A 26,969-nucleotide genomic window follows, 5' to 3' on the forward strand; every position below is an offset into this window, starting at 1 on the left:
TCTGCTATTACATCTTTTATAATGGACTCTAGCATTTTCCCCACTACCGATGTCAGGCTTACCGGTCTATAATTCCCTGTTTTCTCTCTACCACCTTTTTTGAATAGTGGGGTTACATTAGCTATCCTCCAATCCATGGGAACTGTTCCAGAGTCTATTGAATTTTGGAAGATGACCAGCAATGCATCTACTATTTCTAGGGCCACCTCCTTAAGTACCCTAGGATGTAGATTATCAGGCCCTGGGGATTTATCAGCCTTCAATCCCGTCAATTTCCCTAACACCATTTCCCTACAAATGCTGATTTCACTCAATTCCTCCCTCTCATCAGACCCTATGTTCCCCGACACCTCTGGGAGGTTATTTGTGTCCTCCTTTGTGAAGACAGAACCAAAATATGTATTTAATTGATCTGCTATTTCTTTGTTCCCCATTATAAATTCCCCTGATTCTGACTGCAAGGGACCTACGCTTGACTTCACCAATCTTTTTCTCTTCACATATCTATAGAAGCTTTTACAGTCAGTTTTTATGTTCCCTGAAAGCTTACTCTCATATTCTAATTTCCCCCTCTTAATTAATCCCTTTGTCCTCCTTTGTTGAATCCTAAACTGCTCCCAATCCTCAGGTTTGCTGCTTCTTCTGGCCAATTTATATGTCCTCTCCTTGGAGCTTATGCTACCCCTAATTGCCCTTGTTAGCCATGGTTGAGTCACCTTTTTTTTATTTTTATGCCAAACAGGGATGAACAAATTCTGTAGTTCATCCATGCGATCTTTAAATGTTTGCCATTGCCTATCCACTGTGAACCCTTTAAGTAACGTTCCCCAATCCATCCTAGCCAACTCGCACCTCAGACCATCGTAGTTTCCTTTATTTAAATTCAGGACCCTCGTCTCTGAGTCAAATACTTCACTCTCCATCTTAATGAAGAATTCTATCATATTATGATCGCTCCGCCCCAAGGGGCCTCGCACAACAAGATTGCTAATTAATCCTTTCTCATTACATAATACCCAGTCTAAGATGGCCTGATCTCTAGTTGGTTCCTCGACATATTGGTCCAGGAAACCATCCCGTATACACTCCAGGAATTCCTCCTCCACAGTTTTGTCACTAATTTGGTTAGCCCAATCTATATGTAGTTTAAAGTCACCCATGATAACTGCTGTGCCCTTATTGCACGCGTCTCTAATTTCCCGTTTAATGCCATTCCCAACCTCAGCATTACTGTTTGGGGGTCTGTATACAAGTCCCACCATTCCTCTAGCCATGTATTCATCTGAAATATCCTTCTATTTCTACTCTGACTAGCACGTGGCACTGGTAGCAATCCTGAGATTGCTACCTTTGAGGTCCTATTTTTTAATTTACCTCCTAACTCCCTATCTTCAGCTTTTAGCACCGCATCCCGTTTTTTACCTATATATTTAGTTCCTATATGCACCACGACAACTGGCTGTTCACCCTCCCCCTCCAGAATGCCCTGCAGCCGCCCCGAGACATCCTTGACCCTTGCACCAGAGAGGCAACATACCATCCTGGAGTCTCGTTTGTGGCCGCAGAAACGCCTATCTATTCCCCTTGCAGTAGAATCCCCTATCAGTATAGCTCTCCCGCTCTTTTTCCTCCCGTCCTGTGCAGCAGAACCACCCATGGTGCCAGGAAGTTGGCTGCTGCTGCCTTCCCCCGATAAGCCATTTCCCTCAACAATATCCAAAGTGGTATATCTGTTTGAGAGGGGGATGGCCACGGGGGACCCTTGCACTACCTGCCTGCACCTACTACTCTGCCTGGTGGTCACCCATTCCCTTCCTGCCTGTGCAGCCTTTACCTGTGGTGTGACCAACTCATTAAATGTGCTATCCACGACGTCCTCAGCATCGCGAATGCTCCAGTATGTATCCATTCGCAGCTCCAGTGCCGCAATGCGGTCTGTCAGTAGCTGCAGCTGGATATACTTCCCGCACACATGGTCGTCAGGGACACAGGAAGTGTCCCTGATTTCCCACATAGCGCAGGAGGAGCATGCCATGGGGCTGAGCTGTGCTGCCATGACTTACCCTTTAATTAATTTAAATTAAATTAAATCAAATCAATATCACTAATTACACTACAATTAAGTGATATACTCAAGGGCCCTTGTTTACTAGCACTCCCCGCTACACAACAGAGACCTTAGAAACTATAACCACAAAAATTACGACCTTCTAAACTTTATAAACTATTAACCTTAACTGTCAAACTATAGAGTAGTATAAATACTCACCTGACCGTACTCACCCAATCAGCTGCTTCCTCGTGCCCGCGTCACTTTTTGAATTGTGACGTGGCTCTGGGACGCCACCACCGGTCTGTGAGATTGGTAAGCCTCTGAGGAAAAAAGCCTGCGAAAGTGAGTTTAAATACTCACTGTACCGCCGCTCTCTCCGCTCCCGGCACCGGCCTCTGAGGAAAAAATCCCGCGAAACCTTGAGAGGAGATTTGATAGAGGTGTTTAAAATCTTGAGGTGTCTGGACAGAGTAGATAGAGAGAAACTGTTCCCATTGGCGGAAGGGTCGAGAACCAGAGGACACAGATTTAAGGGGATTGGCACAAGATCCAAAGGCGACACGAGGAAAAACTTTTTTATGCGGCGCGTGGTTCGGATCTGGAATACACGGCCTGAGAGGGTGGTGGAGGCAGACTCATAGGGGGAAAAATTCAGTTGGTAACGCCACCTGTTAGCGCCTTAAGAGGGCGCTAAGTGGGGCACAAAGCAACTAGCGCCCGGGCGCGGCGATGTTTGCGCCGCTCGCGAAATTAACTAGACATATTGCTGCGGCGCTAAACACTACCGCCACGATCTCCTGCGCCGGCAGATTGTGACGTCAGTCGAGTGCGCAATGCCCCGGTAGCGCACCGGACCGGATACTGAGTGGCGCCCCCTGCCTTACCACCTGCCGCTGGCAACGACAGGTTGAGGGGAGCGTTTTGCAGTCAGGAAGGGACTGGGGGAGCGCTATTTAAAGGCGGCCGCTTCCTGCCTTTTTTTGCTGGTGACATTTTTGCTCCACGCATTCTGAGAGAGAGAGACTTCTGGAGAGATTCAACGCTGTGTGAAGGAGTTTTGGGTACTGAGCAGCACTTTGCAGGTTCATTTTGATTTGACCTTCCTTGTATCGATTTAGAAGAGACTGTGGGGGCTGCACTCTGAGCTCTTTCCCTGGGTCTCTCCATTGTTCTTTCCAGCAGATTTGATGTACAGGTCTCTCCAGGCTGAGATTCAGGCTGAGATTCAAGGCTGCAATGAGCAGGATGTGGATGGAGACCAAGATCAACTCTCCCCTTTAAGATAAAAACAGAAAATGCTGGAGAAACTCAGCAGGTCAAGCAGCATCTGTGAAGAGAGAAACAGAGTTAATGTTTCAGGTCGATGACCATTCATCAGAACTCCCCTTTAGAGAACTGGCCGGCGCCAGTGTGTCTGTGTTCCATTGCTGACTGACATCACATGAGCTCCGCCAGTGCTCTGAGGTAGCGCCTCGCCCCTCGGCCTTAGCACCTTAAGACAGGTGTGCAGCGCCTGATTTAGCGCTCCAATCACCTCCAGGGGCGATAAAAGCCAAGTTTGCTGTCGGAGGCGATAATTAGCAGCAGGCGCTAAACTTTGCGCACTGCCAGTAATGGCGCCCCAAATGGGTCGATACTGAATTTTTCCCCCATAGAGTCCTAGAGTCATAACGGCACCGAAGGAGGCCATTCGGCCCATCGGGTCGGTGCCAGCTCTCTGTAGAGCAATCCAGTCAGTCCCATTCCCCCGCTCTATCCCCGTAGCCCTGCAAGTTTATTTCCCTCAAGTGCCTATCCAGTCTCCCCTTGAAAACACTGAGTGTCTCCGCTTCCACCACTTCCGTCGGCAGCGAGTTCCAGGTCCTCACCACTCGCTGCGTAAAAAAGTTTTTCCTCACATCCCCCTTGTATCTCTTGCCCAAAACCTTAAATCTGTGTCCCCTAGTCCTTGTACTAGATAAGGGAGAACCAGTGGATGTGGTGTATTTGGACTTTCAGAAGGCTTTCGATAAGGTCCCACACAAGAGATTAGCGTGCAAAATTAAGGCACATGGGATTGGGGGCAAGGTATTGACTTGGATAGAGAACTGGTTGGCGGACAGAAAGCAAAGAGTTGGAATAAACGGGTCGTTTTCTGAGTGGCAGGCAGTGACTAGTGGGGTACCGCAAGGATCGGTCCTAGGACCCCAGCTGTTCACAATATGTATTAATGATCTGGACGAGGGAATTGGATGTAATATCTCCAAATTTGCAGACGACACAAAGCTGGGCGGGAGGGTAAGCTGCGAGGAGGATGTCGGGAAACTCCAGTACGATTTGGACAGGTTGGGTGATTGGGCAGAAACATGGCAAATGCACTATAATGTGGATAAATGTGAGGTTATCCACTTTGGTGGCAAAAACAGGAAGGCAGATTATTATTTGAATGGCAATAGATTGGGAGAAGGGGAAGTGCAAAGAGACCTGGGTGTCCTTGTGCACCAGTCGCTGAAGGTAAGCATGCAGGTGCAGCAGGCGGTTAAGAAGGCAAATGGTATGTTGGCCTTCGTAGCAAGAGGGTTCGAGTACAGAAACAAGGATGTCTTGCTACAGTTGTACAGGGCCTTGGTGAGACTGCACCTTGAGTATTGTGTGCAGTTTTGGTCACCATACCTGAGGAAGGACGTTCTTGCCATGGAGGGAGTGCAGCGAAGATTCACCAGGCTGATACCTGGGATGGCAGGAATGACGTATGAAACATAGAAACATAGAGATAGGAACAGGAGTAGGCCATTCGGCCCTTCGAGCCTGCTCCGCCATTCAATGAGATCATGGCTGATCTTCATCTGAGATCATAGCTGATCTTACCAGTTCAGTACCCCGTCCCCGCCTTTTCTCCGTAACCCTTAATCCCCTTAGCCTTCAGAAATATATCCAATTCTCTCTTGAAAATATTTATTGAATTAGCCTACACAGCCCTCTGTGGCAGGGAATTCCACAGGCTCACCACTCTTTGAGTGAAGAAATTCTTCCTCATCTCTGTTTTAAATGATTTGCCCGCTATTTTTAGACTGTGGCCCCTGGTTCTGTGCTCCCCTGCCATTGGAAACATTCTCTCTGAATTCAGCCTGTCCAGGCCTGCCATAATTTTATATGTTTCGATGAGACCCCCTCTCAATCTTCTAAACTCCAGTGAGTACAAGCCCAAACTATTCAATCTCTCCTCGTAGGTCATTCCCGCCATTCCAGGTATCAGCCTGGTGAATCGCCGCTGCACTCTTTCCATGGCAAGAACATCCTTCCGCAGATGGGGCGACCAAAACTGTACACAATACTCCAGATGCGGTCTCACCAGCACCTTGTACAGCTGTAGTAAGGTATCCCTATTCCTATACTCGAACCCCCTTGATATGAAGGCCAACATACCATTTGCCTTCTTAATCGCCTGTTGCACCTGCATGCTCTCCTTCAGTGACTGGTGCACAAGAACACCCAGGTCCCTCTGCACTTCCCCATCTCCCAATCTATTGCCATTTAGATAATAATCTACCCTCCTGTTTTTACCCCCAAAGTGGATAACCTCGCATTTATCCACATTATAGTGCATCTGCCACGTATCCGCCCATTCCCCCAACCTGTCCAAATCGCACTGTAGCCTCCTGACATCCTCATCAGAGCCCACCCCTCCTCCTAGTTTAGTGTCGTCAGCGAATTTGGAAATATTGCATCCAATTCCCTGATCCAGATCATTTATATATATTGTGAACAGTTGGGGTCCCAGGACAGATCCTTGCGGCACCCCGCTGGTCACTGCCTGCCACTCCGAAAACGAGCCGTTTATTCCAACTCTCTGTTTTCTATCCGCCAGCCAGTTCTCTATCCACGTTAATACTTTGCCCCCAATCCCATGAGCCTTAATTTTGCATGATAATCTTTTGTGTGGAACCTTATCGAAGGCTTTCTGGAAGTCAAGGTACACCACATCCACTGGCTCTCCCCCATCTATTTTACCAGTTACTTCCTCAAAAAATTCCAGCAGATTAGTCAAACACGATTTACCCTTTGTAAATCCATGTTGACTCTGTCCGATCCTTTCCCCATTTGTCAAGTGCTCCGCTATTTTATCCTTAATAATGGACTCTAGCATTTTGCCCACAACCGATGTAAGGCTTACTGGTCTATAATTCCCTGCTTTCTCTCTACCCCCCTTTTTAAATATTGGGGTAACATTAGCTACCCTCCAATCCACGGGTACTGTTCCCGAGTCAATGGAGTTCCGGAAGATGATCCTTAGAGCATCTGCTATCTCCAGGGCCACCTCCTTAAGTACCCTAGGATGTAGTTTATCAGGCCCCGGGGATTTGTCAGCCTTCAGTCCCCTCAACTTACCCAACACCATATCCCTAGAGATACTAATTTCTGTCAGCTCCTCCCTCTCATTAGTCCCTATGTTTGCCGATATTCCTGGGAGGTTATTTGTGTCCTCCTTTGTGAATACAGAACCAAAGTATGAGTTTAATTGGTCTGCCATTTCCTTATTCTCCATTATATATTCTCCCGAATCGGACTGCAAGGGACCGACTTGGGATTTTACCAGTCTTTTCCTCCTGATATACCGATAAAAGCTTTTGCAGTCTGTCTTTATGTTTGCTGCAAGTTTACTTTCGTATTCTATTTTCCCCTTCCTGATTAATCCCTTTGTCCTCTTTTGCTGTATCCTGTACTGCCCCCAATCTTCCGGTCTGGTGCTTTTTTTTGCCAGTTGATATGCCCTTTTTTTTGATTTTATGCTGTCCCTAATTTCCCTCGTTATCCACGGTTGAGTCACCTTTTTAGGTTTATTTTTATGCCAAACCGGTATAAACATGTTCTGGAATTCTTCCATTCTATCTTTGAATGCTTGCCATTGTCTATCCACTGTCAATCCCCCCAGAAACACCACCCAATCAATCTTACCCAATTCCCGTCTCATACCCTCGTAATTCCCTTTATTTAAGTTCTGGACCTTAGTCTCTGATTCAATTTCCTCACTCTCCATCTCGACTGAGAGCTCGATCATATTATGATCGCTCTGACCCAAGGGGCCTCGTACAAGAAGATTGCTGATAAGTCCCTTCTCATTGCACAATACCCAGTCTGAAATGGCCTGAGCTCGAGTCGGCTCCTCGACATATTGGTCCAGATAACCGTCCCGAAAACATTCCAGGAATTCCTCCTCCTCAGAATTTTTACTAATTTGGGTAGTCCAATCAATATGTAAATTAAAGTCACCCATGATGACAGCTGTGCTCTTATCGCACGCTTCTCTAATTTCCCTTTTTATGCCTTCCCTCACCTCCATATTACTATTTGGAGGCCTATATATCACACCCACTAACGTTTTCCTCCCCTTGCTATTTCTCATTTCTACCCATACAGATTCCGTTTCATCCGAGTTAATATCCTTCCTTTCCATTGCATTAATCCCCTCCTTTACCAGCAATGCTACCCCACCTCCCCTACCTTTTTGCCGATCCTTCCTAAATATTGTATATCCCTGGATGTTAAGTTCCCAGCCTTGCCCACCCTGCAGCCACGTTTCTGTAATCCCAATCAAATCATACTTGTTTACCTCTATTTCCACAACTAATTCATCCACCTTGTTCCTAATGCTTCTAGCATTAAGATACAAAGCCTTCAGGCTTGCTTTTTTCACACTCTCATTATGAATTAGTTTGGCCCTTTGTGTTTCTCTCCTTTGCTTATTGCTTCTCACCTTTCTACCATCTATTTCTGACTTCATATGACTTCCCTCTTTTCCACTACCTAGGTTCCCATCCCCCTGCCAAATTAGTTTAAATCCTCCCGAACCGCCCTAGAAAATATTACCCCGAGGACATCGGCTCCCTCACAGTTCAGGTGTAGACCGTCCCCTTGGTACAGGTCACTCCTCCCCAAGAACTGGTTCCAATGCCTCAAGAATTTAAATCCCTCTCCCTTGCACCACTGCTCAAGCCACGTATTTAGCTTATCTATCTTACTCTCTCTAAACTTATTAGCTCGTGGCACTGGTAGCAATCCAGAGATTACTACCTTTGAGGTCCTACTTTTCAATTTAGCTCCTAACTCCCTAAATTCAGCTTGTAGGACCTCCTCCCTCTTTTTACCTACATCGTTGGTACCTACATGTACCACGACAACTGGCTGATCCCCCTCCCCCTTCAGAATGCTCTGCACCCGCTCCGAGACATCCTTGACCCTTGCACCAGGGAGGCAACATACCATCTTGGAGTCTCGGTCTCGGCCACAGAAACTCCTATCTATCCCCCTTACAATTGAATCCCCTATCACTATAGCCCTATCCCTCTTTTTCCCGCCCTTCTGTGCAGCAGAGCCAGTCATGGTGCCCTGAACCTGGCTGCTGGTGCCTTCCCCTGATAAGTCATCTCCCCCAACAGTACCCAAAACGGTAAACCTGTTTTGGAGGGAGATGACCGCAGGTGACTCCTGCACTACCTTCCTGCCTTTACCCTGCCTTTTGGTCACCCATTTACTGTCTGAGCTAGCCTTTACCTGCGGTGTGACCAACTCACTGAATGTGCTATCCACAACATCCTCAGCATCGCGTATGCTCCAGAGTGAGTCCATTCGCAGCTCCAGCGCCGCCATGCGGTCTGCTAGGAGCTACAGCTGGACACACTTCCTGCACACATAGTTGTCAGGGACAGTGTCCCTGATTTCCCACATGGCACAGGAGAAGCATGACACGGGTCCGAGCTGCCCTTCCATGACTTAACCCTTACAATACCCTTTTATTTACTACGATTTAGCTTAATTATTGAATTCTACTTAGAATAAGTTTGTGAAAGTACTCACCAACCAGTCACCTACCTGTTTTCTGGTGTTGTATTTTCACTGCCGCCTCCTGTCCTGGAACCTTTTCCACCTAGGTTAGGCTCCTGAAATAAAATAAATTGAACCTACCTTTTCAACTTCCCCTAACCCCTAAAAGGTTAGAGGAGGTGGAAGGGTGGGAGACACTACACTGTAGTGTTTCGGGTTTAGCAACAGCTCCACCTATATAAGAGTTACTGGCCTCCTGCTCTCCCGACTGCACCAGCTGTGAAAGAAAAAGCCCGCGAAAGGTGAGCTTTTAAACTCACGAGTTACTGGCCTCCTGCTCTCCCGACTGCCCCAGCAGTTACTGGCCTCCTGCTCTCCCGACTGCCCCAGCTGTGGTCTCGGGCCTCGCCTCTCTCCGGTTTTTATACCGGGCTCCGACTCACTGCTCCCGACTGGTCTCGGGCCTCGCTGGTCGCCGGGTTTTCTCCCGAGCTCCTCCTCGCTGCTCCCGCTGGGCCCGACTGGTCTCGGGCCTCGCCTCTCTCCGGTTTTTATACCGGGCTCCGACTCACTGCTCCCGACTGGTCTCGGGCCTCGCTGGTCGCCGGGTTTTCTCCCGAGCTCCTCCTCGCTGCTCCCGCTGGTCCCGATGAGGAGAGATTGTGTCGATTGGGCTTATACTCACTGGAGTTTAGAAGATTGAGAGGGGATCTCATCGAAACCTATAAAATTCTGTCAGGCCTGGACAGACTAGATGCAGGAAGGATGTTTCTGATGGCCGGGGAGTCCAGAACCAGGGGTCATAGTCTAAGGATAAGGGGTAAGCCATTTAGGACTGAAATGAGGAGGAATTTCTTCACCCAGAGAGTGGTGAACCTGTGGAATTCTCTGCCACAGAGGGCGGTGGAGGCCAGTTCATTAAATATATTCAAGAAAGAGTTGGATATGTTTCTTGAGGCTGAAGGGATCAAGGAATATGGGGAAAAGGCAGGGACAGGGTACTGAGTTTGGATGATCAGCCATGATCTCATTGAATGGCGGAGCAGGCTCGAAGGGCCGAATGGCCTACTCCTGCTCCTATCTTCTATGTTTCTATGTACCATCAACTAGTGGGAACAGCCTTTCCCTCTCCAGCCTGTCCAAACCTGTCATAATCTTGTACACCTCGATCAAATCACCCCTCAACCTCCTTTGCTCTAATGAAAACAAATCCAGCTTCTCCAACCTGCCCTTGTAGCTAAGGTCCCCCATCCCCAGAACCATTCTGGTAAATCTCCTCTGCACCCTCTCAAGGGCCTTCACATCCTTCCTAAAGTGTGGTGACCAGAACTGGATGCAATACTCCAGTTGTGACCTAACCAGCGTTTTATAAAGGTTCAGCATAACTTCTCTACTTTTGTACTCAATATCTCTATTTATGAAGCCCAAGATCCCATATGCTTTGTTAACCACTCTCTCAATATGTCCTGCCACCTTCAGGGACCTATGCACATTAACTCCCAGGTCCCTCTGTCCCTGCACACTCTTTAAAACTGTGCCATTAAGTGTATATTGCCTCTCCCTGTTCCTTCTGCCAAAATGCATCACCTCACACTTCTCTGTATTAAATTCCATCTGCCACTTGTCTGCCCATTCTGCTAGTCTTTCTATGTCCTGTTACATAAGAACATAAGAAATAGGAGCAGGAGTAGGCCAATTGGCCCCTCGAGCCTGCTCCGCCATTCAATAAGATCATGGCTGATCTGATCCTAACCGCCAATCCACTATCACAGAACCATCTCCTGAATCCAACAGAATTAGACACACAAAATAGGAGCAGGATCAGGCTACACGGCCCCTGGGCCCGCTCCGCTACCCACAGGGCCATGACCGATCCGAACCTAGACTCATGTCCAAATTCCTGCCCGCTCCCCGTAACCCTTAATTCCCTTTACTTCTAGGAAACTGTCTATTTCTGTTTTAAATTTATGTAATGATGTAGCTTCTACAGCTTTTTGGGGCAGCATATTCCATGGACCTACCACCCTCTGAGTGAAGTAGTTCCTCCTCATCTCAGTTTTGAAAGAGCAGCCACTTATTCTAAGACTATGCCCCCTAGTTCTAGTTTCACCCATCATCGGGAACATCTTCCCCGCATCCACCCGATCCAACCCCTTCACAATAATATATGTTTCAATAAGATCGCCTCTCATTCTTCTGAACTCCAATGAGTAGAGTCCCAATCTACTCAACCTCTCCTCATATGTCCATCCCCTCATCCCCGGGATTAACCGAGTGAACCTTCTTTGTACTGACTCGAGAGCAAGTATGTCCTTTCTTAAGTATGGACACCAAAACTGTACGCAGTATTCCAGGTGCGGTCTCACCAATACCTTGTACAACTGAAGCAATACCTCCCTATTTTTATATTGTATCCCCCTAGCAATGAAAGCCAACATTCCATTGGCCTTCTTAATCACTTGCTGCACCTGCATACTAACCTTTTGAGTTTCGTGCACCAGGACCCCCAGATCCCTTTGTACTTCAGTACTTTCCAGTTTCTTGCCATTAAGATAATAACTTGCTCTACGATTTTTCCTGCCAAAGTGCATAACCTCACACTTTCCAGTATTGTATTCCATCTGCCAAATCTCTGCCCACTTACTTAGCCTGTCGATGTCCCCTTGCAGGTTTTTTATGTCCTCCTCACTCACTACTTTCCCTCCCATCTTAGTATCATCTACCAACTTTGATATGTTACACTCGGTCCCCTCCTCCAAATCGTTAATATAGATTGTAAAGAGTTAGGGACCCAGCACTGACCCCTGCGGAACACCACTAGTTACTGATTGCCAGTCTGAGAATGAACTATTTATCCCAACTCTCTGCCTTCTGTTAGATAGCCAATCCTCTATCCATGCCGGAATATTACCCCCAATCCCGTGATTTTTTATCTTAAGCAATAATCTTTTGTGTGGCACCTTGTCAAATGCCTTTTGGAAGTCGAAATACACTACGTCCACTGGTTCCCCTTTATCCACCCTATACGTTACTTCCTCAAAGAACTCCAGCAAATTTGTCAAACATGACTTCCCCTTCATAAAACCATGCTGACTTTGTCCTATTAAATTATGATTATCCAAATGTCCTGTTACTGTCTCCTTAATAATGGACTCCAAAATTTTACCTACCACAGATGTTAGGCTAACCGGTCCATAGTTTCCAGCCTTCTGTCTACTGCCCTTTTTAAATAAGGGTGTTACATTAGCAGTTTTCCAGTCTGCCGGGACCTTTGCCGAGTCCAGGGAGTTTTGGAAAATTATTACCAATGCATCCACAATCCCTACCGCCACTTCCCTCAAGACCCTAGGATGTAAGCCATCAGGTCCAGGTAATTTATCTGCCTTGAGTCCCATTATTTTACCGAGTACCACTTCCTTAGTGATTTTGATCGTGTTTAGCTCCTCCCCCCCTTTAGCCCCCTGTTTGTCCAGTGTTGGGATATTCTTAGTGTCTTCTACTGTAAAGACTGATGTAAAATATTCATTCAGTGTTTTTGCCATCTCCATATTTCCCACCATTAATTTCCCGGTCTCATCCTCTAAGGGACCAACATTTACTTTAGCCACCCTTTTTCTTTTTATATAACTATAAAAACTCTTACTATCTGTTTTTATATTTTTTGCTAATTTACTTTCATAATCTATCTTCCCTTTCTTAATCAATCTTTTTGTTATTTTTTGCTGTCTTTTAAAGTTTTCCCAATCCTCTATCCTCCCACTAGATTTGGCTACCTTATATGCCCTTGTTTTTAGTCGAATACTATCCTTAATTTCTTTACTTAGCCACGGATGGCTGTCTTTTCTTTTACACCCTTTTCTTCTCAGTGGAATATTTTTTTTTGGAAGTTGTAAAATAACTCCTTAAATGTACACCACTGATCATGTATCGTCTTACCCTTTAATCTATTTTCCCAATCCACTCTACTCAATTCCGCTCTCATACCTTCATAGTCTCCTTTATTCAAGTTCAGCACGCTTGTTTGAGATCCAACCTTCTCACCCTCTGATTGAATATGGAATTCAACCATGTTATGGTCGCTCATTCCAAGGGGATCCTTTACTAGGACATTTTTAATTAATCCCATCTCGTTACACTGTTGCAGTTGATTGATATCATCCTCACTGTTTGCCACACCAAGTTTGGTGTCATCAGCAAATTTAGAAATTCTACTCTGTATTCCAATATCCAGGTTATTTATATATATCAAAAAAAGCAGTGGCCCCACCCTCAATCACGGCTTTCAAAAGGGAGTTGGATAAATACCTGAAGGAAAGAAATTAGCAGGGCCACGGGGAAAGGGCGGGGGAGTGGGACGAGCTGAAGTGCTCTTACAGAGAGCCGGCACGGGTGCCGTAACCATTCTATGGCCTAGAAATTCGGTGGCGCCCCATTTGGGGCGCCAAGCTCGCCTGGGCGCCAGAATTACCGCTCCAGGTGGAGCCGCTTGCGCCATCCTGATATTCAGTTTCAGCGCCCCAAACGGAAGCGGGCGCTGCTCGAGGCGCGGCATGGCGTGCTGCGGTACTGCAGGCCTTCCTCCCCTTTTTAAAGGGGAGGGGCCTGCACCAGCGCGATCTCTGATCGCGAGTGCTTGCAAAAGAGCCCGGCGCCGAGGAGAAGTGCCGGGCTCTCGGGACACAGCCGGCACTGCCCGGGGGGGGGATCAGGAGGGCGGTGCGAGGAGGTGCTGGCAGGCGGCCAGCGAAAAAATTGCCGCCCCGCACCTCCCCTTTAATTTGCGCCACTACCACCACAGGTAGGCCCCGTGAACCGGTCGCGAATTGCGACCGCGCTACGGGGGGGGCGCGACCCAATAGCGCGTTCGGGGCGGTAGCGGGGCGCTGCGCACACTGATGACATCATTGGTGGCGGCGCAGCGCTACAGGCTAACGCCGCCATTAGTGCCCCGCTAAATTTTGCGGGAGGCGTGGCCAGTGGCGCTAAAGCCACTGAGTGCCCTCTTTAGGCGCTAACTGGTGGCGCAGCCCACCGAATTTCTAGGCCTATGATTCTATAGCCAAATGATTCTGTCTTTGAAACCTCAACTACATCATAGAATCATAGAACAACAACCCTTTCTAATGCTGTCACCGGGGGGAGGGGAGGGGAGGAGACACAGCGCCGTGACCCCCACTGCTCCCTCTGCGAGGCGGGGCCAGTGCAGGCAGACACTCAGTGCAGTGGCTCTGGACCAATTGTTTTGTTTGGCTCCTCCCCAGGATCATTCGGCACCTGCGATTGGAGCAGCCGCCACCATGGCCCATGAGATTGGACACAACTTCGGAATGAACCATGACGGGCAGGGGTGCTGCATCAAGGCCTCGGCGGAGCAGGGCGGCTGCATCATGGCGGGAGCGACAGGGTGAGAGTCTCACAGTGAAGGTCACAGTCAGCAATGGCCACAGCGCCCCCTCCCTCTCCCCCTCCCTCTCCCTCACCCTCGCTCACCCCCTCCCCCTCCCTCTCCCTCCCTCACCCTCCCTCACCCCCTCCCTCTCCCTCCCTCACCCTCTCTCACCCCTGCCCCTCACTCTCCCTCCCTCACCCTCCCCCTCCCTCACCCCCTCCCCCTCTCCCTCTCCCTCCCTCTCCTTCACCCCACCTTCACAATCACCCTCTCAAACTCCCTCACCCCCTCCCTCTCCCTCGCTCGCCCCTCTCTCTCTCCCTCTCCCTCCCTCATCACCTCCCTCCCCCTCTCCCTCGCTCTCCCTCTCCCCCCCTCACCCTCTCCCTCTCCCTCTCCCTCACCCTCTCCCTCACCCTCTCCCTCACCCCCTCCCTCACCCCCTCCCTCACCCCCTCCCTCACCTCACCCTCTCCCTCACCCCCTCCCTCTCAATTCAATTCAATTCAAATCGCTTTATTGGCATGACAAGGTACATCTTATGTTGCCAAAGCATCGAAAAACATTTATGGTTGAACACATAAACGCAGGTCTATCCATACAGTGTATAAACAGATATATCCCTGAGTGTATAAATATACATTCATATAATTTGTATATACTCTTTTCTTAGATTTAATGGTTATCCCTCTGTTTATGGCAAGCTGTAACATAGTGTGCCGCTAAGGTTACACAATTTCTCTGTTCCCCTAGTAGGTATGGGAGTTTTTGGTCGTCATTCAAATTTCTGAATTCAGGGCATATTTTTGTGAATTTTGGGTAGAAATTCTCCCTTATGCCCTGATATTTTCTACACGCTGTGAGGAAGTGCATCTCTGTCTCCACCACTCCCTGACTGCAGTGAGAGCATATCCTGCCCTCTCTTGGTAGCCGGGTCTGCCTGTGTCTGCCTTTTTCGATGGCCAGGCTATGTTCACTAAGTCTGTACATTGTCAAGGTTTTTCTCAGTTTGCTATCCTTTACCATGGTCAGGTAATCAGCCATGTTGTATTGTCTGTTTAGGGCCAAGTAGCAATTGAGTTTGTTTTGGGTTTTTGTTGCTTCTGCCCAATATGACAGATATTTTTCCTTTTGCTTAGTGACGATTGTGTTGGGTCGAATTCTCTGTGTTACGCTGTCACTGTCCTGGGGCTGGTTATTGTTAGTAGTGTTAGTAGTAACTTCACTGAGTCCCAGGACTAGTTGACTGAGGGTATTCTTCTTTATGGTCCTCTCTTGGCATTTCAGGGCTTCGTAATGATAGCAGTGGGGGTTGCTCATTTTTAGGTGTTTCCAAAATTTGGTGGCTCTTTTTTGGATAGTAATTATTAATGGATATTGGCCTAGTTCTGCCCTGCATGCATTGTTTACAGTTTTCCTTTGAGTCCGGAGGATACTTTTACAGAATTCTGCATGTAGGATCTCAATTGGGTGTTTGTCCCATTTTGCAAATTCTTGTTGTGTTAGCAGTCCCCACACCTCACTGCCATAGAGTGCAATTGGTTCAAATACTGATTTAAAAATTTTGAGCCAAATGCTAATTGGGATTTCTATTTGGATTGATTTTTTAATGGCATAGAAAGCCCTTCTTGCCTTCTCTTTCAGTTCATTCACAGCCAGATGAAAATTACCCGTAGAACTGATTTTTAAGCCCAAGTATGTGTAGTTAGTGGTTTGTTCAATTTTAGTTGTTCCTAGTGTGAAATTTATTTTGGGTCCCTCATGTCTGGATCTTTGCTGGAACACAAGGACTTTGGTTTTTTGGGGGTTTATTGTCAGGGCCCAGGTCTGACAGAACGTCTCTAGCAGATCCAGGTTCTGCTGTACACCCTCCTTAGTTGGTGACAGTAGAACCAGGTCATCTGCATAGAGGAGGAATTTAACCTTGGATTCATATAGGGTGAGGCCGGGTGCTGTAGATTGTTCAAGTAGTTTTGCCAATTTGCCCCTCCCTCACCCCCTCCCTCACCCTCACCCCCTTCCTCACCCCCTTCCTCACCCCCTTCCTCACCCCCTCCCTCACCCCCTCCCTCACCCCTCCCCCTCCCTCACCCCCTCCCTCACCCTCACCCCCTCCCTCACCCCCCCTCACCCCCTCCCTCATCCTCACCCCCTCCCTCACCCTCACCCCCCTCACCCTCACCCTCACCTTCACCCCTTCCCTCACCCCCTCCCTCTCCCTCACCCCCTCCCTCAACCCCTCCCCCTCTCCCTCTCCTTCACCCCCACCTTCACAATCACCCTCTCAAACTCCCTCTCCCCCTCCTTCTCCCTTTCCTCCCCCTCCCTCCAGGATGATATGAGAGGTGGAATCACAGTGCGATATCAGCGCTGTTTGCAGGCAGGGCCGTTACAGAGTGTGACAGGGGCTCAGGCTCAGGCCGAGGCCCATGCTCAGGGCTCGGGCCCAGTCTCAGGCCCAGGCTCAGGCTTAGGCTCAGGCCCAGGCTCAGACTCAGGCTCGGGCCCAGGCTCAGACTCAGGCCCAGGCTCAGGTCCAGGCTCAGGCTCAGGCCTGGGCTCGGGCTCGGGCCCAGGCTCAAGGCTCAGGGCCAGGCTCAGGCCCAGGCTCAGGGCCAGGCGCAGGCCCAGGCTCAGGCCCTGGCTCAGGCTCAGGCTTAGGCCCAGGCTCAGGGCTCAGGCCCAGGCTCAGGCTCGGGCCCAGGCTCAGGCCCAGGCTTGGGGCCAGCCTCAGGCTCAGGCCCAGGCTCAGGCCCAGGCCCAGGCTCAGGCCCAGGCTTAGGGCCAGCCTCAGGCTCAGGCCCATGGGGCCCAGGCCTTCACACTGTTATCGGGCACGGAAACAGGAGGGTAACTGGAGGCCTATGGCTGAGATCCTGGCTCCCGGCTCCAGCACAGTCCCTTCCATCGAGTCCCAATACCATTTGTCCTGAGGTTTACACAGGCTGATCACAGAATGATGAAGCACAGAATAATATCAAGAAGAGCAGTGGTCCTAACACCGACCCCTGGGGAACACCGCTGTAAACTTCCCTCCATTGTGAAAAATAACCGTTCCCCACTACTCTCTGTTTTCTGTCCCTTCCCCAGTTTCACATCCATGCTGCCACTGTCCCTGTAATCCTTCAACTTTGCTAACAAGTCTATTATGTGGTACTTTATCAAACGCCTTTTGAAAGTCCATATACACAACATCAACAACTTTACCCTCATCACCCCTCTCCATTCCCGATGTACAGGAGACGGGGGCAAATGTGTTGGAACAGGCTTCCTGCCTCTACACTGGGCCTTGTCCTCCTCCGGGCACTCACCGGATGTTGACGGCACCCCAGGGTAGAGGAGCAGAGACGGAGAATTGTCACCACGGATCTCTGCACCATTTCCTCATCACTCTGCCTGAAAACTGAGCATTAACCGGACACAGCAAGGAATATGACCACATCTCAAACATCAGTGCTGAGGGTGGGGATTGTGTGTGGGTCACTGATCGGTACTGAGGGTGGGGATTGTGTGTGGGTCATTGATCAGTACTGAGGGTGGGGATTGTGTGTGGGTCATTGATCAGTACTGAGGGTGGGGGTTGTGTGGGTCACTGACTGGTACTGAGGGTGGGGATTGTGTGTGGGTCACTGATCAGTACTGAGGGTGGGGGTTGTGTGGGTCACTGATCAGTACTGAGGGTGGGGATTGTGTGTGGGTCACTGATCGGTACTGAGGGTGGGGATTGTGTGGGTCACTGATCAGTACTGAGGGTGGGGATTGTGTGTGGATCACTGATCGGTACTGAGGGTGGGGATTGTGTGGGTCACTGATCAGTACTGAGGGTGGGGGTTGTGTGGGTCACTGATCAGTACTGAGGGTGGGGGTTGTGTGGGTCACTGATCGGTACTGAGGGGGGGATTGTGTGTGGGTCACTGATCGGTACTGAGGGGGGGGATTGTGTGTGGGTCACTGATCGGTACTGAGGGTGGGGATTGTGTGTGGGTCACTGATCAGTACTGAGGGTGGGGATTGTGTGTGGGTCATTGATCAGTACTGAGGATGGGGATTGTGTGTGGGTCATTGATCAGTACTGAGGATGGGGATTGTGTGTGGGTCACTGACCGGTACTGAGGGTGGGGATTGTGTGTGGGTCACTGATCAGTACTGAGGGTGGGGATTGTGTGTGGGTCACTGATCGGTACTGAGGGTGGGGATTGTGTGTGGGTCATTGATCAGTACTGAGGGTGGGGATTGTGTGTGGGTCATTGATCAGTACTGAGGGTGGGGGTTGTGTGGGTCACTGACTGGTACTGAGGGTGGGGATTGTGTGTGGGTCACTGATCAGTACTGAGGGTGGGGGTTGTGTGGGTCACTGATCAGTACTGAGGGTGGGGATTGTGTGTGGGTCACTGATCAGTACTGAGGGTGGGGATTGTGTGTGGGTCACTGATCAGTACTGAGGGTGGGGGTTGTGTGGGTCACTGATCAGTACTGAGGGTGGGGATTGTGTGGGTCACTGATCAGTACTGAGGGTGGGGGTTGTGTGGGTCACTGATCAGTACTGAGGGTGGGGGTTGTGTGGGTCACTGATCAGTACTGAGGGTGGGGGTTGTGTGGGTCACTGATCGGTACTGAGGGGGGGGATTGTGTGTGGGTCACTGATCGGTACTGAGGGGGGGGATTGTGTGTGGGTCACTGATCGGTACTGAGGGTGGGGATTGTGTGTGGGTCACTGATCAGTACTGAAGGTGGGGATTGTGTGTGGGTCATTGATCAGTACTGAGGATGGGGATTGTGTGTGGGTCATTGATCAGTACTGAGGATGGGGATTGTGTGTGGGTCACTGACCGGTACTGAGGGTGGGGATTGTGTGTGGGTCACTGATCAGTACTGAGGGTGGGGATTGTGTGTGGGTCACTGATCAGTACTGAGGGTGGGGGTTGTGTGTGGGTCATTGATCAGTACTGAGGGTGGGGATTGTGTGTGGGTCACTGATCAGTACTGAGGGTGGGGATTGTGTGTGGGTCATTGATCAGTACTGAGGATGGGGATTGTGTGTGGGTCACTGATCAGTACTGAGGATGGGATTGTGTGTGGGTCATTGATCAGTACTGAGGGTGGGGATTGTGTGTGGGTCATTGATCAGTACTGAGGATGGGGATTGTGTGTGGGTCACTGATCAGTACTGAGGATGGGGATTGTGTGTGGGTCATTGATCAGTACTGAGGGTGGGGATTGTGTGTGGGTCATTGATCAGTACTGAGGGTGGGGGTTGTGTGGGGGTCACTGATCAGTACTGAGGGTGGGGATTATGTGTGGGTCACTGATCAGTACTGAGGGTGGGGGTTGTGTGTGGGCCACTGATCAGTACTGAGGGTGGGGATTGTGTGTGGGTCATTGATCAGTACTGAGGTGGGGATTGTGTGTGGATCACTGATCAGTGCTGAGGGTGGGGGTTGTGTGGGTCACTGATCAGTACTGAGGGTGGGGGTTGTGTGGGTCACTGATCAGTACTGAGGGTGGGGATTGTGTGTGGGTCATTGATCAGTACTGAGGGTGGGGGTTGTGTGGGTCACTGATCAGTACTGAGGGTGGGGGTTGTGTGGGTCACTGATCGGTACTGAGGGGGGGGATTGTGTGTGGGTCACTGATCGGTACTGAGGGGGGGGATTGTGTGTGGGTCACTGATCGGTACTGAGGGTGGGGATTGTGTGTGGGTCACTGATCAGTACTGAGGGTGGGGATTGTGTGTGGGTCATTGATCAGTACTGAGGATGGGGATTGTGTGTGGGTCATTGATCAGTACTGAGGATGGGGATTGTGTGTGGGTCATTGATCAGTACTGAGGATGGGGATTGTGTGTGGGTCACTGACCGGTACTGAGGGTGGGGATTGTGTGTGGGTCACTGATCAGTACTGAGGGTGGGGATTGTGTGTGGGTCATTGATCAGTACTGAGGGTGGGGATTGTGTGTGGGTCATTGATCAGTACTGAGGGTGGGGGTTGTGTGGGTCACTGACTGGTACTGAGGGTGGGGATTGTGTGTGGGTCACTGATCAGTACTGAGGGTGGGGGTTGTGTGGGTCACTGATCAGTACTGAGGGTGGGGATTGTGTGTGGGTCACTGATCAGTACTGAGGGTGGGGATTGTGTGTGGATCACTGATCGGTACTGAGGGTGGGGATTGTGTGGGTCACTGATCAGTACTGAGGGTGGGGGTTGTGTGGGTCACTGATCAGTACTGAGGGTGGGGGTTGTGTGGGTCACTGATCAGTACTGAGGGTGGGGGTTGTGTGGGTCACTGATCGGTACTGAGGGGGGGGATTGTGTGTGGGTCACTGATCGGTACTGAGGGGGGGGATTGTGTGTGGGTCACTGATCGGTACTGAGGGTGGGGATTGTGTGTGGGTCACTGATCAGTACTGAAGGTGGGGATTGTGTGTGGGTCATTGATCAGTACTGAGGATGGGGATTGTGTGTGGGTCATTGATCAGTACTGAGGATGGGGATTGTGTGTGGGTCACTGACCGGTACTGAGGGTGGGGATTGTGTGTGGGTCACTGATCAGTACTGAGGGTGGGGATTGTGTGTGGGTCACTGATCAGTACTGAGGGTGGGGGTTGTGTGTGGGTCATTGATCAGTACTGAGGGTGGGGATTGTGTGTGGGTCACTGATCAGTACTGAGGGTGGGGATTGTGTGTGGGTCATTGATCAGTACTGAGGATGGGGATTGTGTGTGGGTCATTGATCAGTACTGAGGATGGGGATTGTGTGTGGGTCATTGATCAGTACTGAGGATGGGGATTGTGTGTGGGTCATTGATGAGTACTGAGGGTGGGGATTGTGTGTGGGTCATTGATCAGTACTGAGGATGGGGATTGTGTGTGGGTCATTGATCAGTACTGAGGGTGGGGATTGTGTGTGGGTCATTGATCAGTACTGAGGATGGGGATTGTGTGTGGGTCATTGATCAGTACTGAGGATGGGGATTGTGTGTGGGTCATTGATGAGTACTGAGGGTGGGGATTGTGTGTGGGTCATTGATCAGTACTGAGGATGGGGATTGTGTGTGGGTCATTGATCAGTACTGAGGGTGGGGATTGTGTGTGGGTCATTGATCAGTACTGAGGGTGGGGGTTGTGTGGGGGTCACTGATCAGTACTGAGGGTGGGGATTATGTGTGGGTCACTGATCAGTACTGAGGGTGGGGGTTGTGTGTGGGTCATTGATCAGTACTGAGGGTGGGGATTGTGTGTGGGTCATTGATCAGTACTGAGGGTGGGGATTGTGTGTGGGTCATTGATCAGTACTGAGGGTGGGGGTTGTGTGGGGGTCACTGATCAGTACTGAGGGTGGGGATTATGTGTGGGTCACTGATCAGTACTGAGGGTGGGGGTTGTGTGTGGGTCATTGATCAGTACTGAGGGTGGGGGTTGTGTGTGGGTCATTGATCAGTACTGAGGGTGGGGATTGTGTGTGGGTCATTGATCAGTACTGAGGATGGGGATTGTGTGTGGGTCACTGATCAGTACTGAGGATGGGGATTGTGTGTGGGTCATTGATCAGTACTGAGGGTGGGGATTGTGTGTGGGTCATTGATCAGTACTGAGGGTGGGGGTTGTGTGGGGGTCACTGATCAGTACTGAGGGTGGGGATTATGTGTGGGTCACTGATCAGTACTGAGGGTGGGGGTTGTGTGTGGGCCACTGATCAGTACTGAGGGTGGGGATTGTGTGTGGGTCATTGATCAGTACTGAGGGTGGGGATTGTGTGTGGATCACTGATCAGTACTGAGGGTGGGGGTTGTGTGGGTCACTGATCAGTACTGAGGGTGGGGGTTGTCTGGGTCACTGATCAGTACTGAGGGTGGGGATTGTGTGTGGGTCATTGATCAGTACTGAGGGTGGGGGTTGTGTGGGTCACTGATCAGTACTGAGGGTGGGGATTGTGTGTGGGTCACTGATCAGTACTGAGGGTGGGGATTGTGTGTGGGTCACTGATCGGTACTGAGGGTGGGGATTGTGTGTGGGTCACTGATCAGTACTGAGGGTGGGGGTTGTGTGGGTCACTGATCAGTACTGAGGGTGGGGATTGTGTGTGGGTCACTGATCAGTACTGAGGGTGGGGGTTGTGTGGGTCACTGATCAGTACTGAGGGGGGGGTTGTGTGGGTCACTGATCAGTACTGAGGGTGGGGGTTGTGTGTGGGTCACTGATCGGTACTGAGGGTGGGGATTGTGTGTGGGTCACTGATCAGTACTGAGGGTGGGGGTTGTGTGGGTCACTGATCAGTACTGAGGGGGGGGTTGTGTGGGTCACTGATCAGTACTGAGGGTGGGGATTGTGTGTGGGTCACTGATCAGTACTGAGGGTGGGGGTTGTGTGGGTCACTGATCAGTACTGAGGGTGGGGGTTGTGTCGGTCACTGATCAGTACTGAGGGGGGGGGGTTGTTTGTGGGTCACTGATCAGTACTGAGGGTGGGGGTTGTGTGATGGTCATTGATCAGTACTGAGGGTGGGGGTTGTGTGGGTCACTGACTGGTACTGAGGGTGGGAATTGTGTGTGGGTCACTGATCAGTACTGAGGGGGGGGGTTGTTTGTGGGTCACTGATCAGTACTGAGGGTGGGGATTGTGTGGGTCATTGATCAGTACTGAGGGTGGGGGTTGTGTGGGTCACTGATCAGTACTGAGGGTGGGGGTTGTGTGATGGTCATTGATCAGTACTGAGGGTGGGGGTTGTGTGGGTCACTGACTGGTACTGAGGGTGGGAATTGTGTGTGGGTCACTGATCAGTACTGAGGGTGGGGGATTGTGTATGGGTCACTGATCAGTACTGAGGGGGGGGTTGTGTGTGGGCACCCATTCCTGACCCGAGCTGTAACTCCACTTCCTTGTTCTGCAGACACCCATTCCCGCGTGTGTTCAGCTGGTGCAGTCAGGCAGATCTGCGGAAGTATTTCCGGAAGGGCGGTGGGATGTGCCTGTACAACATGCCGGACATGAACAGACTGTACGGAGGGCGCCGGTGTGGTAATGGATATGTGGAGGAGCGAGAGGAATGCGACTGTGGGGATGTGCAGGTGAGAAACTACATCAGCAAAACAGCCAGCGATCAGCCAGCAGAGATCCGCTGCCTGCAATCCGTGTGTCACCTGGGAATTCCAGGACACTTCGTGTGTCCTTGATAACCACGTGTGCAGGAAGTGCTCCAGTTCCAGCTCAGGGTTTCTGAGCGTGAGGAGTGGCTAGCGTGACCTAACAAAGCTAGGTGGGACAGTAAGCTGTGAGGAGAACACAGCGTCTGCAAAGAGATATAGATAGACTGAGTGAGTGGGCAGTAAGGTGGCAGATGGAGTATAATGTGGGGAAATGTGCGGTTATTCATTTTGGTAGGAAGAATAGAAAAACAGAATATTTTTTAACTGGTGAGAAACTTTCAAATGTTGGCGTTGAGAGAGATTTAGGTCCTCGTGCAAGACACACAGAAAGCGAGCATGCAGGTACAGCAAGCAATAAGGAAGGCAAATGGCATGTTGACCTTTATTGCAAGGGGGTTGGAGTATAAGAGTAAGGAAGTCTTGCTCCAATTGTACAGGGCCTTGGTGAGACCACACCTGGAGCACTGGGCACAGTTTTGGTCTCCTTATCTAAGGAAGGATATACTTGCCTTGGAGGCGGTGCAACGAAGGTTCACTGGATTGATTCCTGGGATGAGAGGGCTAGTCATAGAGTGATAGAGTTATACAGCACAGAAAGAGGCCCTTCGGCCCATCGTGTCCACGCCGGCCATCAAGCCCTGTCTATTCTAATCCCATTTTCCAGCACTTGGTCCGTAGCCTTGTATGCTATGGCGTTTCAAGTGCTCATCCAAATGCTTCTTGAATGTTGTGAGGGTTCCTGCCTCTACCACCCTTTCAGGCAGTGAGTTCCAGATTCCAACCACCCTCTGGGTGAAAAAGTTTTTCCTCAAATCCCCTCTAAACCTCCTGCCCCTTACCTTGAAACTATGGGCCCTGGTTATTGATCCCTCTACTAAGGGGAAAAGTTCCTTTCTATCTACCTTATCTAAGCCCCTCATAATTTTGTACACCTCAATCAGGTCCCCCCTCAGCCTTCTCTGCTCTAAGGAAAACAAAAGTACAGGAGCAAGGATGTCTTGCTGCAGTTGTGCAGGGCCTTGGTGAGACTGCACCTTGAGTATTGTGTGCAGCTTTGGTCGCCTTATCTGAGGAAGGATGTTCTTGCCATGGAGGGAGTGCAGCGAAGATTCACCAGACTGATACCTGGGATGGCAGGAATGACATATGAGGAGAGATTGGGTCGATTGGGCTTATATTCACTGGAGTTTAGAAGAATGAGAGGGGATCTCATTGAAACTTATAAAATTCTAACAGGACTGGACAGAATAGATGCAGGAAGGATGTTCCCGATGGCGGGGGAGTCCAGAACCAGGGGTCACAGTCTAAAGATAAGGAGTAAGCCATTTAGGACAGAGATGAGGAAGAATTTCTTCACCCAGAGAGTGGTGAACCTGTGGAATTCTCTACCACAGAAGGCAGTAGAGGCCAATTCATTAAATATATTCAAGAAGGAGTTAGATATATTTCTTAAGGCTAAAGGGATCAAGGGATATGGGGAGAAGGCAGGAACAGGGTACTGAATTTGGATGATCAGCCATGATCTCATTGAATGGCGGAGCAGGCTCGAGGGGCCGAATGGCCTACCTTCTATGTTTCTATGTTTTTAAACCAGCTTGTCCAGTCTCTCTTCATAGCTGAAGCCCAGGTAACATCCTGGTGAATCTCCTCTGCACCCTCTCCAATGCAATCACATCCTTCCTATAGTGTGGCGACCAGAACTGCACACAGTATTCCAGCTGTGGCCTAATTAGCGTTTTGTACAGCTCCATCATAACCTCCCTGCTCTTATAGTCTATGCATCGGCTAATGAAGGCAAGTATCCCATATGCCTTTTTAACCACCTTATCTACCTGTCCTGCTGCCTTCAGGGATCTATGCACACCAAGGTCCCTCTGATCCTCTGTCCTTCCTAGGATCCTACCATTCATTGAGTATTCCCTTGCCTTGTTAGTCCTCCCAAAATGCATCACCTCACACTTTTCAGGGTTAAATTCCATTTGCCACTGTTCCGCCCATCTGACCAACCCGTCTATATCGTCCTGTAGCTTGAGGCTTCCCTCCTCGCTATTTACCACTCCACCAATTTTCGTGTCATCTGCGAACTTACTGATCATACCTCCTACATTCATAACTAAATCATTAATGTACACTACAAACAGCAAAGGACCCAGCACCAATCCCTGCGGTACACCACTGGACACAGGCTTCCAGTCACAAAAACAACCTTCGACCATCACCCTCTGCCTCCTGCCACTAAGCCAATTTTGGATCCAATGCGCCAAATTGCCCTGGATCCCATGGGCTCTTAGCTTCTTGACCAGTCTCCCATGTGGGACTTTGTCAAAAGCCTTACTGAAGTCCATGTAGACTACATCAACTGCACTAACCTCATCCACACACCTAGTCACCCCCTCTCAAAATTCAATCAAATTGGTCAGACATGATCTCCCCCTGACAAAGCCATGCTGACTATCCCTGATTAATCCTTGCCTCTCCAAGTGGAGACTAATTCTGTCCCTCAGAATTTTTTCCAATAATTTCCCTACCACTGATGTTAGGCTCACTGGCCTTTAATTCCCTGGTTTATCCCTACTACCCTTCTTGAACAATGGTACTACGTTAGCTGCTCTCCAGTCCTCTGGCACCTCCCCTGTGGCCAGAGAGGTTCTGAAAATTTGTGTCAGAGCCCCTGCAATCTCCTCCCTTGCCTCACATAGCAGCCTGAGATACATCCCGTCAGGGCCTGGGGATTTACCCACTTTTAAGCCCGCTAAAACCGCTGGTACCTCCTCCCTCTCAATACTAATTTGTTCAAGTATATCACAATCCCCCTGCCTGATTTCTATGCCTACATCGTCCTTCTCCATAGTGAACACAAATGCAAAATATTCATTTAAAACCTCACCTACATCTTCCGGCTCTACACACAGATAATAATATTAATAATCAACTTTATTGTCATTGTTAGTGCACAAGTGCAGTACAACGAAATGTGGGCTTGCGGCTCCCGAGAGTGTACATTTAGATTAAGACATTTAAACATTCAACATACATTTGGCTTGTAATACATTAACATAAACATAATAAAGTGCATTGGCAGATGTGCAGGCTTTAGAGTTTATTTGTGGAGTTCAGTAGGATGACAGCCCTGGGAAAGAAGCTGTTCCTAAACCTGGTCGTACGGGTGCGAATGCATCTGTAGCGTCTCCCAGATGGCAGGAGGGCGAACAGACTGTGGCTGGGGTGGGTAGGGTCTTTGATGATGGACCGTGATCTCCGTAAACAGCGTTTCTGGTATATGTGCTCTATGGTCGGTAGCCGGGTCCCTAATGGGCCCTACTCTTTCCCTGGTTATCCTCTTGCCCTTAATATACTTATAAAACACCTTGGGATTTTCCTTTATTTTGTCCCCTCCTCGCTCTCCTAATTTCTTTTATAAGTACCCCCCTGCACTTTCTATACTCCTCTAGGGCTTCCACTGTTTAGTCCTTTGTACCTGCCAAAAGCCCCCCTTTTTTTCCTAATCCATTCTCGTATATCCCTTGACATCCAGGGTTCTCTGGGCTTGTTGGTCCCACCCTTGACCTTTACGGGAACATGT

General features: G+C 49.7%; 1 protein-coding gene across 1 annotated transcript in view; it reads left to right on the plus strand.

The window, feature by feature from the left end:
- Nucleotides 1–26,969, plus strand: part of adam19a (ADAM metallopeptidase domain 19a) — a 279,529-nt gene that overhangs the window by 167,890 nt on the left and 84,670 nt on the right. The window contains exons 12-13 of the mRNA XM_085967554.1: nt 14,116–14,258; nt 23,131–23,308. Coding sequence (XP_085823680.1) covers nt 14,116–14,258; nt 23,131–23,308 — 321 coding nt within the window. The remainder of the gene's footprint in view (nt 1–14,115; nt 14,259–23,130; nt 23,309–26,969) is intronic.

Source organism: Somniosus microcephalus, chromosome 2 (assembly GCF_052327205.1).
Source record: "Somniosus microcephalus isolate GS21.2 chromosome 2, FLI_Smic_1.0, whole genome shotgun sequence".
In the NCBI taxonomy this organism is placed as follows: Eukaryota; Metazoa; Chordata; class Chondrichthyes; order Squaliformes; family Somniosidae; genus Somniosus; species Somniosus microcephalus.